This window comes from Falco punctatus (assembly GCF_963210335.1).
Source record: "Falco punctatus genome assembly, chromosome: 7".
NCBI classification, from domain to species: Eukaryota; Metazoa; Chordata; class Aves; order Falconiformes; family Falconidae; genus Falco; species Falco punctatus.
Genome location: NC_137587.1, coordinates 53,698,633 through 53,711,488, shown reverse-complemented (window position 1 = coordinate 53,711,488; position 12,856 = coordinate 53,698,633). Strand labels below are relative to the sequence as shown.

General features: G+C 37.4%; 1 protein-coding gene across 3 annotated transcripts in view; it reads right to left on the bottom strand.

Moving 5' to 3' along the window:
- The window catches only part of THSD4 (thrombospondin type 1 domain containing 4), a 320,405-nt gene that overhangs the window by 62,376 nt on the left and 245,173 nt on the right, over positions 1-12,856 (bottom strand). For all 3 annotated transcript variants that reach the window (XM_080396118.1, XM_080396119.1, XM_080396120.1), the window contains one exon: positions 12,399-12,603. In XM_080396118.1, the coding sequence (XP_080252244.1) occupies positions 12,399-12,603 (205 nt within the window). The remainder of the gene's footprint in view (positions 1-12,398; positions 12,604-12,856) is intronic.

Here is a 12,856-nt window from a genome sequence, read left to right as displayed (position 1 = left end):
AACTGACAAACTTTGCAGTTTCAAAGCAGAATAGCACTGTGCAATCACTCCCCCTCTAACAGAGCTAACTGCTGGTAGTTAACAATAAATTAGGTCTCAGTAGGACTGTATGAACAGTTTCAAAGCAATCCACAAAGAACTGTTTTCAACTAGAGACTCAAAAGCTTTAGGAATGAACTATGATGTGCTACTAAGAGAGACAAGGGTTACAGGAAAAATTAATTTCTCACTGTATCAATAGATACAGTCTGAAGAAACTGCAAAGTTCTTAAGATTACATGTTTTTTTCAACTGACACATGGGAGACATTTTTTCAAAAGTCCACTTTGCTAAAAAAGTGTAAGAAAATTATGTCAGAAAGTTACAATCTCTTAACACAAATTTAAGACTGCATCACGCTTCTCAGTCTTGTTTTTTATTGACAGAAGACAACGGAAGAAAGGTACTGTCTGTTTATAATGTAAATCAAAGCTCATGGTTTGTCTTTCCCCTGCATTAATTAGGGTTGGGGAAGGAAAGGAAAAGTATTTGGTAACAACAACAACAACAACAAATGTTACATATCATTCTGGATATGTAACAATCTCTTCTAGCTCTGCCAGACACTTAAGGCAAAATTAATCCCCTAGTCCTCTGGAACACGAACCTAAAAGAGAATGATTAAGTGTTATGACAGAAATTCAACAGTAAACTTGTAATTCCACTTACTGAGGGAATCTCTGTTCTGCAGTCTGACTGGATATCTGCAGACATATGCTAAAACATTGCTGCCTTAGGTCCTTACAAGCTATTTGCAAGACAAATGACAGGGCTTCTTTTTGCCAATAAAAATGTCTCTCTTTTCCAAGTCTTCCAAAGCTCTGGTATTGCTTATCATTTCAAAGTGGTTAGGCTGGAGTCGTCCCGCTCGACGGAACAGCCATGCTCCTGCTCCTCCTGAGTTTTACCTCCCATAATTTCAGTGAAACTGCTACAGAGAATCCCTATTTTAAGTTACATTCAGATGCTCCTTGCTCTGTACCAGCTACCGATGAGGAGTTGCATAGCTGCACGGGAAACAGCGGTAGCCTCACACCGGAGCAATCATTTATGCCAGCAGACTGCATGCTGACTCTGAGCTGGGTATTATTTTCTTTGGTAGAAGTGCTGCTGTAGGTGAATGAGATGGACTGAGGTATTAATCTCTTAATGCAGATTAACTGCAGATAGACTATCACACCCTTAATAAATCCCCTTATTAGCATTTTGTGGTTACCAGTGGTCCAGAGGTTCAGTTTTTCTCAGGGTCCCTAAGCCATGCCCATACCAGCTTGCACTGCTGGTAACTTTTGCTTAGTAGCTCACTAAAACCAAGTTCATAATCTCACAGCAGACATTCACCTGACCCAGATCTCTCAGCCACACTACCAAAATTTTCAGAATTACAGCAGCTTGATTCTAACACAAATATATAAAATAAATGGAGCCATGACTCGGGGTGGGGTGGGGGGTGGGGGGGTGGCGTAAGTATTGCTGCCATGGGTACAAGTATGAAAGGAAGATTAGGTCTGTAAGGCTTCTAAACACCCAAATTTTTCTGACACAAAATGTTTGAAGTAATATTCAACAGAAAACAAAGACACTAGGCAAGTTAAGAAACAAAGGATAAAGTTTAATCTTCCTTGACTAACTTAATCACACAGTCTATAAGTCAAGCTTTAAACCCCCATATATATTGTGTATTAGAAAAGACTTGGATTTCTTCTGGAATTTAATGTTGCAATATAAAAATATTCTCTGCAGATGAAATCTCTTTATTGGACCCAACCATGAAGCCACTAATCATGTAGAATTTCTACTGGTTGATTATTTTACTAAAAGAGATTTTAAAAAGGGTAAGAAACAAAAATGTTGAAACTAAGAAGTTCAAAGGGAAATAAGAGAAGGAACAGGGGAAAAAAGATAAAAATATGTTTCTTTTACAGAATCAGACAAAGATCTAAGAACACAGTCTATCTGACTAGATCAAGGGACGCTTAAGGAACAAAGAAAGATTTTTCACTATTCAAAAGAGAATTTTGCTCAGAATAAAATAAGATTAGGGAATCAAAGAATGCTGTACAGAAATATCTACAACAATTGAAACCAGGTTTCCAACCATTTTTTCTTAAGTTTTGTTGTGTAGCATTTGAACAATTATTTAAACTAGTAACAACCTATCTTCTTGGCAAGAAAAGGAAGAAATGTGTCTTCATGTGATTTGGGAATTTGCTTATGGATAGTTTATGAATTGGATTGACACTGGTCATTCTTTATGTATAGCTAAGAGTACAAAGTTCATTTTGAATTAAAAGTTGCAAGAATGAAGAGGAGAAAAGTATTGCATTGGACCCATGACTAGCAAGGAAAGATCACTACACCTTGATCACAACTTCAAAAAAGAACATCTTCAGTCAAAGTAGTGTTTACTCCAGGTAAAAAGACTCTTGAGCAACAGATTACATTTGAGGGACCTTAATCAACTCACAAAGCTAACGGCTTCCAAAAAGTACATGACATTTCCAAAAAGGGTATCTTGTTGGCCATCTTAGAGACAAAGGAAAAACAGAGTGAAAGCAGGCAGTCAGCTGCATTAGTGAGAAATGAACCCATGTTACTGAACACTGGTCACTACCATGAAATACATGTGTCATAAGATGCTCAATTTACACATGCTGTTCAGAAGAGCCTGGGTTTTTTAAGAAGCCTTGAACAAACCACATGTTGATATTCGAAACACTCTGCACTAAAACCAGTGTTCAAATGAGTTTTTTCATGCAAAGTACTTGACGGTTTGGTCATCAACTAGAACACAAAAATAATATAAGCTTTGAGATCTAAGACATTCACATTAATTGGGTTCAGATTAATAAAAACAATTCAAATAGCCCATCTCTTTCATTTCTTAAAGCATTTTCTTTGAAATTTTGCATTCAAGTTCCTTGGTTCTGTCCATAACTGGAAACAGAAGTATAATCAAAACACTTTCAGAAAGGCTGAAATTAAAGATTTTGGGGTCTGACAAGAAGCAGGAAGTACTGAAAATCTTGCAGAGTCAGTTCTCCAGAGGCTTCCAGGCCAAGGGGGTTTGCAAAGTTATATAAGCAACCAGACTGCTGGGTGCTTTACAAATCAAACTGAACCACCAGCCTTTCTAAGTTTCCTCTCACTATTTTGCATACCTCTCTTTATCCCTTTCTCTTCCTTTCAAAACAACCTTTCCATATTTCAAGAGAAGGAAAAAACACCCCATTCCTTTAATACAGAACTTATGAAACAAGCACCTCAGTGGGACTCATTGCTGCTGGCTGTTGTTCAGATGACGTATTTGCAGGGCAGATCATCAAAGCAACAGCAGGTTTCAGCTGGTGTGCTGTTGTAGTCATAGCTGTTTTTATAATAACACTGCTCACAAACAAATGATTAAAAAAAAGCAAGACCACCTCTGTCAGACGAAGACAGAATCAGCAAACACAGAAAATGAAAACATGATTTCTACGAGTTCCAAAACTGGTCATAACCACTGTCATCAATGAGCAGGTATGAGCCAAAAAGCCTAGCCAATAGGTGCTGAATGCAAAGAAATACCAGTATTATTCTTCAAGATGTAGAGGGGAAAGAGGAAAAAGGCCAGAGAGCCATTTACCCAGAAAAGCACTAATATGGAGATCTCTCCTTGAGATTCAGCTAGATGGAAAGCCACCGGTCTACCAGGGCAGGCATTCAGGCTTCTTGTGCCAACTTAGGGCTCGCTCTCTGATCTCCCACAATCCACAACCAAGAAGAAACTCATTTAGAATCATATAAGTGATAACAGCAAGTTATCATGCAGAAGACTGTTCTGTAAGACAGTGGTAGAAAGCTGTGATACAGATGCTAACCCAGCCATTAAGGCTTAACCACTTTCCTGAAGCCGGGGAAACAGTACTTCCCATCACCCGGACCAGTAACACAGTCTGCCTTTTTTTCTTTTCCTTTTATTTTATTTATTTATTAAGATCTTCCACTTAATATACAAAAAAGAATAAACCAACTTTTGAGAAAGCATTTCTTTCGTATGTTTTCAAAATGTACCTGGAACCCTACAGACCACTATACAGAGTGCTAGATATTAGCCAGCTGTTTAATGAAGCCAGAAGGAAAAAGGTCACCTTGGAATTTACTATAATAAGATAACTTTGCCAGAAAATCTAAAATGTAATTATTTATGCAACACCGGTATTGAAAAAATTATGGTCAGCAAAGAATAATGTCCTAGATCTATTCTGGTTCAACTACAGGTCACTAGACTAGGTAAGACCCTTGTGCAACTTGAATTCAGTGGAGTTGAATTCATTAACACCAGGGTTGAATTTCATCCAAGGTCTTAACAACTTCAAGGGTTTTAATAAGTGATCACCCTAGCCAAGTAATACATGTTGGCTACAATAAGGTGAACATCTATTTAGTGAAAGAAACTCTCCCTGCAGAAAATGAATTTGAAAATATTTTGAAGTACAGTAATACAGAGGATCTGTAAATATAGGTATGTGCCCACAAAGAACCAGGCATCTTAGCAACAAACTTCAGGTGAGAAGAGTTAGAGAGATAGCTACTGCACACTTCTGTCTTAATATACCATCTTCTATTAGTTTTTAAGCCTTTTGCATTAGAAGCAAACTTGTGATAACCTTTATTCTCCTTGGTAACTTACTTGCACATGCATTATCCTCAAACATAGGCTGAGCTTCAAAGGCTGCAAGGACTTCAAGCAGCGCTATCAGATCACAGATGAAATACCCTTTACAATTTCAGGAGGCTTCAAACCGGATTTTAGATTGTCTCCCATCCTATACATCCCTTTCTTATGTGAAGCCATCTCACCGTTCAGTCCTGGATTTTTCTGGTTTTGTTCTTTAAAATTTGATGATAAGCTCACATTGTTTTCAAAACTCACTATCATTACCAAATCACTGGTCTTCCAAATCCCAGAATGAACTAACCCACATGACAACACACATCTAACTATGGCTACAAAGGGTAAGCAGTAATCTCAATTGTCCTGTAACCTAGCATTACCTTTTAGGAAGAGTTAGTTTAATAAATAAAGTATTATCAATAATGCACTTAGTATACAGAAGAAAGTACAAAGACTGTTAAATCTAACACAGTGAACACTTCATCCTAGCTATGACTTTTTTTAATAGGGAAAACCCACACCCATTGTGACAGCAATATGACCACAGAAGACAAGAACCAAACTCAGTCTGACCCAAAAATTCATGTGATAATATGCTTCTGAGATTTCTGTTGCCTCCAGGCATAAAAAGACTCCCCATGCCTCCTCACCATTGTCCTGAATTCTTCAAACAAAATATGGTAGCCAGACTGGCTATGTTAAAGGTAATTATCATGACCCAAAATAAGAGTAGGTTGTAGGCCCCACACCCACTGAAGCTATAGTTTGCAGAGGATGATGATGAAATGGGCAGAATTTGCCCATGTAAACAGGTTTATTCCATAACCAACTAACCACAGTACCGTACCGTCCTTTTTGGCCTAAGGAAATGCAACCTAGTGAAAGTCTCAGGCCAGCATATGTAGCCTAAACATAAATCCTGAAAGTGAATCTGTCAGCAATTAGTGTAATATTAACTCACAGGCACTGGACTGGGTAGTTGCTACATGCATCTTTTGTCTGATCAGACTCTGCTGCTGTGCATAAAGTAGTAACAGCCATGGAGAAGCGTTTTCCTGGATTGGTCAGTGTCAGCACTTCGGTGTCGAGGCAGTACTGAGGCACTTCAGTACTGAATACAAATCCATGTTGACAAAGACAACCCTTAGCAGATCTGTGTTAGTCTTGAACTAAAGCATGGACACACAGAAAGCGATTAATTCAAATTACGATTAATTCAGATACTCGGTGTATCTACAACTAAGGAACTAATGCTAACTAAACTGAATTAAATGAAGTGGAAAAAATCAGAATCTTCTCTGCTCATCAGGTCTCTTCTAAAACTGACATAGAATTGAATCTTTTGAGGTGGCCAAAAATCGGTTAAGCTTCTACTAACGGCTTTCTGACTTTGTAAAGTCAGAAAATACCTAACCAAAAGAAAAACCTGAAGCACTGCAGGAAAAGGCTGAGCACAGATAAGGAGACAAGGCAGAAGCAAATCAGCAGGAGTTACCAACTGCTATTACCATTACCATGGCCTCATAGGAATGCTTGATTTTGCAAACACTTACCAAAAACCCAAGTTGTTCCTCTTTCTGTGTAGCATTTCCTGACTCTTCAGTTCAGTATTCAGGAAATAATTACATAGCAGATTTGCTAGGATTCCTAATCATAAAAGGTGTATTTAGGAATATTATTCAAAATGTTCTGGTTCATTTACACTGAGATTCTAACTGCCTCTTCAGACACAAGCAATTTACTCTGAAACTTCCTTATGGTTTGAACTTGCTGTGCTTAATTTCAGTTTAAGCAACTCCTTAAATCTTTTCTTCACATTTTGGAGCACATCATCATCTGTACAAAGAAATGTCTTTGTTTTTTAACTCCAGCAGAGAACCGGCAAGAAAGCAAAGGACAAAACGTAAAAAACCCAGTTACTCTAATCCAGATATTGTAATTAAACAGTTTAAGTAACGCATTCAATACACTGTACATTTGAAGACGACACTCCAACTCTAACACGCAGACTGACACATATAGGGATGCATTCAATGAATATAAATCTTAAGAAATACAGTGCTGAAGTCCTTGTGAGCACCATCACAACGAACAGATGTAATAGCATAGCTTTGGGTTGCAGCACTTCAAAAACTCAAATGAAAAAATCACAGGTTTTCTTTCTGAACAGAAATCTAAGAATTATCAAGGGTGCACTGATAGCTCTCACTACCTATTGGGGAGAGTCACCGAACCCAATGCACATCTAAGCACTTCAACTGAAGTTTACTATAAGCAGATCCCTTGTATATAAAGTAATTGAGAAAACAGAAAAACTCTCCTCCTCTGGCATATTCTTGCATGTTCATTCCAAGTCCTGAAAATTCAAACACATATTCTCTCTTCTCCATATTACTATATAATATCATTGCAACTTTTCTGCAAAGAAACCTTTAATCTGGTAAAAAAATAAAAAAAAACATTAAGAGCAATTTAACAAATGTATATTTAAGTGTATTAATTGATCTAATTGATCCTCCACATGAAGCAAATCAATGTATTATTTCCCCAGATATAAATTATAAAATTTCATATGATCACATGTGGTATAGCAGTGCCTCTACATTACATTTTTTTTAATTCTCTGCCAGTGTTCTAATCTAACTCCTTTATTTGCTCTAAATTTTAATCTTTAAACTGATTTAAAAATGAAATTTTAAGCTGAAGAGCTGCTAACAATATTTCACCAGGAGACATACTTTTTGAATGTTATCTGCTGCAGAGAATACCGAAACACAATTTTTTTCCCAGAGAATCTTTTTACAGCCCTTTCAGTTTCAGCCACTGTTGTTTTCATATAACAAATGCCTTTAAATCCATATTCATGTTCAAGCATGCCAATATTCACAAGAATGCTATTAATATCTCTTGGACTTTTGTTTTAAAAAATACTAATGTGTAACTCTTATTTTAATCACAAATACTGCATACTGGCATGTGCTAATAGAAGATGCTAGAATAACAGAGTATCATTTTACAGAAAGCAGGGATAATGGATTAGACCTAAGGATCTCCCTACCCCATTTAGTGACAGAAATAACTTACTTCCATGAAAATCAAAATTGAAATACATCATATATTCTGTGAACGAACTGTAAAGAACTTTACAATTAGCAATGAAATAAATTTCTCTATGATCCTATGAAACATCTTTGTAGTATACAGTATTCAGGTAAGGCAGAAAACATTAACAAATGTGCCTGAACTCTAATGTATATACTTTCCCTTTCAAAAGATATCTCATAAACATCTACTGCCAACGATGGTACCCTAGGCAGAACTGAACCTCCAAGGAATCTCACATGACTCCAGATTCAGAGAATTGCTCTAGAAACAAACTGTTGCTTCAGTTACAGGACATTACCAGATTCCTTCCAATTAGAGTAAGTTCATTACACATGGCAAGCGTATTTCAATACTAATGCATTTTCAATCGTTGTATCTTTCACTCTCATATTAAACTAAATTTTACTGTTGACTATTGATACCTCCTTCCCATTAGATTCTCTTGCTGTTGAGGCTATTATATGGATAACAACCAACCTCTTTAAATTAGGTTCTCAAGACCTAACATGCAAAAAAGCACCTTCCAAATAATCACTTCGGATTCATGTCATTTGGCTTTAAAACGCTGCCAGGATCCCAAATCCCAATCCCAAAGATGCTGAAGTATTTATACTCAAAACCACATGTTTTGCAGCATAAGTACTGTAACATACTGGTCCCACTTAAGGTATTATGGTCCTACTTAATTCAGTGGCAAGCTTCCCATTTCGGTCTATGAGAACTGGCCAGCTGATGATTACCAGTGGGATAAAAAGTATGTCTTTGTCTCTTTCTGTACAAGACTAGCATGTGACAGAAAGGCCTTGCCAATGGAAAGTCTGTTCAAGGTCAGCCGTTCTGTTGCTGAAAGGTCTAACACATCAGCCAGTAAGCAAATATTGCTGAAAACTACTTTGAGAAGCAAGTAATTCTGTACATAGCTCAGGACTGTACTGCCTATAGCCTTGTTTACATTTTATAGAGTCTAAATCTAAATTGTAATACATAGATTTTGCTTCTAATTGTAAAAAAATATTTACTAATATATTATTAAAAGTTATTAACAGCTATTATTTAGCAGTCCAAAGCTGGACTGCTTTCCTTCTGCACACACACACACACAAAAAAATATACGATGCTCCCTGGGACATTTCTGATCTGCCTTGTGGCTCTATTAGAGCTTGCTCATTTTGGCTCACTAAGAAATATCAGTTAATGTCACAGGTCATTCTCAATTTGACTCTCAAAATATTTTCCTTTATCAGATTGACACTCTCCCTATAGTAAAGATATTCAAGAAATGGAAAACCTGAAAGGATTTTTAGCACATGGGAAGGGGGGAGGGAGGACAGGGGGAAGAAAAGATTATGTTTGTCCTGTATGAAACTCACACATCCAAAATCAGAACACCTAAAAAAAGAAAATATAAGCAGAAGAAAACAGAAAAATGGTGTTGAAGGTTTTTAAGGTATACAGAAATCAAATAGTAGAGATCACTAAATGCACAACACATCTATGATTCTGCCATTTTTGTGAAAAGTTAATTATAAAGTTACACAAACAATTGGTTGAACCACTGAAATAGCCCAGCTCCTTTAATCTGAATATTCTGACTACCCAGATAATGACATACTACAGAAACACTAAAAGCTTCATATGCCACTGTTATGTTTTTTCTTTTAACAGAAGTTCATTGTTTTCAAGTAGCAAGAACTTATAAATTTTATTGTGTAATCACTCCAGCTTGTGTGTAAAAACCCAAAATGCAATACTTAAAATGAGTAAACCTTAATAAGCTACCATCATTTTCAGCATCACCATTAGAACTCCACTTTCTTATGAGGGTCACAGGTTTTGCAACAATGAGCAGTAGATTACTACAAAAAAGTTCACAAAAGCTTTCAAATGTTTGGCTGACTTTCAGCTAAGTTTGAAACTCTTTGGGTAAGAAACCTCACATTCTTGCCTGCTTTGCCCAGCACTTCCCAATTTTACAAAAATACGTCCTTCTGAAAACATGATTTCCTGATTGCTTATTTGCTTAGTACTTTTGACAAAGCGGTGAAAATTTGTGGAGCTTTTTAAAAATTGTTTAATAATAAACCCACATGGAATTTAAGACAATCTCCTCAACAGAGACAAGCAGGATAACTCAGATTCCCAGAAATGTCTGCTGTCATCTTCTGTAAAAATTTTAGTGACCTTGGGCAGACTTCTGATTTTGTATCGAAGAAACCATAAAATGTGCAAAGTGAAAGGAAAATGAAAAGCAACTAACTTACACTCCTTGCAACAAGAAGAATGCTGCTTACTAGCAGCTCTGATGGGTATAGCTGGACTGTGACAGAACAGGCACCTGGCAACTTCAGTTTTGCAAAGCGCTCAACTGTATGCCTAAAGGAATGGCTGCTGAGTTGTTCCTGTTGCTGCTGCAGCACAAGGATGAGTTTAAGATATTTTTATTTTTAAAGTTTAAGACTTCTGCTTATTACCATACAGACAAACCAGTAAATACCAGATCTGAGTTTTCAAGCTTCCCTGCTCTACCACTGTTAATGCGCTCTATAAAAATGTGCATGTTTAATACTTTGAATGCTGTTTTATCAGTGAGAAATTTGTGACCAACAACCTCCCAATTACCATTTTGTTTGTCCAATAGATTGATTGATAAACCTTAGAACATGTTAATTCCTGTCCTGGTGCAAGTCACCTGCCTCAGTACACTACGTTTATTGTGTAATGGTTTAAGCAGAGAGGCTGGAGTCCTTCTAGCTGGAACGAAAGCCTCAACAATTCCTAATGGGGGAGGAAGCTGGCAAATTTAGCAGACTACATCCATACCAGCAGCTTTAAAATGAAACATATGAAAAGGGGGGGCGGGGGAGAAGATGATAGCATAAAACAAGAACTCAGGGGATAAGGAGAAAAGGGGTAGCATGGGAAAGAAAAACTTCACCACTTTCCCATACATGCCAACAGCCTGGTTATTTTTAAAGAAAAAAAATGTTACCCTTTTTCTGTCCTGCCCATTCCAAAAATGTTCAAGAAGCTCAGGACATTCTAATATAGTTAAAGGCATTTTTCTGCCAGCTGTTTTTAGATGCCATCATGTAAATCTGACATAAAAATGGCATTCAACTCCATGATTTTATATATTAGTAACACGGCTACTTTCACTGTCCTGCCAAGTAAGCTGCGTTCTCACCAGTTTTCTACTGAATGTACACATATATCTATGGAAGCTCTTTAGACAGAGCTATTGTTTTATTTTGTTATCAAACAAGTTAGTGTTGATGGATGCTATACAAACTATTCACATGAAAAAAAAGAATGCTAGTCTAAATAGGTGTATATAATGTATCTAAAATGCTTTTGGATGAAACCAGGACAAATTAGAACTGATGAGATACCCCTACAAGAGGTCTAGAACATTTGGCTTTCTTGGGCTGTGGGTAGCTTATATTATATCTTCACTTTGAAGAGTCACTTTTTTGGTAAAATGATGGCGTTCACATTACAGTTCAGACTATTCCCCATGATAAACTCCCATCTACAGGCAAATATTTCTGTAGAACTAGTTACAGCTCCAGCAGGAATTGAGGAGAAGAAAGCAGGAAAGAGGAAAGAAGCAATTCAATAATCAGCACTTTACTTTCTCCTACTTGAGCAGCAGCTGAGATGCTTGCCAGCCAGAAGTGAGATAAAGCAGCTGTCAAACAAGTGTACTGGGATTTGAGTCTTCCAGTACAGCTAGATAGTTCTAGTAATTATTATACCAAGCTAGCAAGAAAGGCCTCGTGTAGCTCCATTTTATTATTTGCTATGGTAATTTTTAAGACAGATGTAAGGATGGACTGACAGGTGAAGCGAAATTAAAGGGTGAGGAGTAGATTTTACAGATCCTAACCAACAGTTCTTTCTCCAGCTGAATTGGCTTCGAAACAGGAGCACAAATGTGGGCAAACTAAGGCTTGGTAACCTGAGAACTTGAGAGGTTACAACAGGGAATGGTTCAGTTCACAACTGCACACAAGGCAGACATAGACCTGCAGAAATTCCACGTAATCTCTGATTTGCAGCACACAAGACAGATCTAGAAATATACCACAAGATGCTACGATGCTCATATAAATATTCCAGGATCCTCCAACTGTACAAATGACATTGCATTCTGCAGATACCACCTTGATATCACGTTATCTCAGTAAGATTTTGATATACTTCAAAAGAACTGAAATTTTTAGGCAATCAGAAGATGCGCTCTTCTCCTCAGGCAGCCTCAATACACTTCACATAAACAAGCATGCAGCTGGGCTAGGTTCTTGGCTGCTCAGAAAAGGTTAACGCTGTAGGAAGTATAATCACCACAGCAGAACAAACTAATAGGAAACACCAAAGCCAAGTTGGACAGATGGAAATATATGCTAACAGGTCTACAGTGTTTACCCAGAATTATAAACTGCTAGTTAGTTCTGATCAAAATGCCTGTGTAATGAATTTATCCCCCCCCGCCTCCCTGACATCTATTTCACACTGCTTAGAAGACCTTTCCTGGCACAACTTCCACCCTGTTGCACTAGTGCAGAAAGAATGCTTTATTCATTGAGATGCAACTTACCCAAATAGTTGTTGCTCTTTGACATCTCAGTAATGTTGATTTTAGTAGCTCCTTCAGGAATTTCCACTATCTTGTGGTAGCCAAGATTTGTTAGCGTGTGTTTGAAAACTCCAGACACAACTTTGCAAGCAGTGTTGTCCCCTCCACATATTCCACACTTGTCAATCACCTTGTCTGAACCCAGATAGTCGTCACAGCCAATACTCTGCAAAATAAAAGTAATATTTCTTTTTCCAAGATCTTACAACTGCAGACTTTGGGCATAACAACTGAGGACAGTATTACCTTCAAGGAACATTCAACCCTGAAAAGATTCTGTGAATTAGCATATGAGCAATTTCTTCCTTTGTTCTTCTGTAGGCAAGAAAAGCAGTAAAAAACAGAGGGTTCACAGACTTGGGGATTTCAAGTTAGCCAAGAGGTTTGTACAGCCTGTTACCAGAAATACAAGAATACAC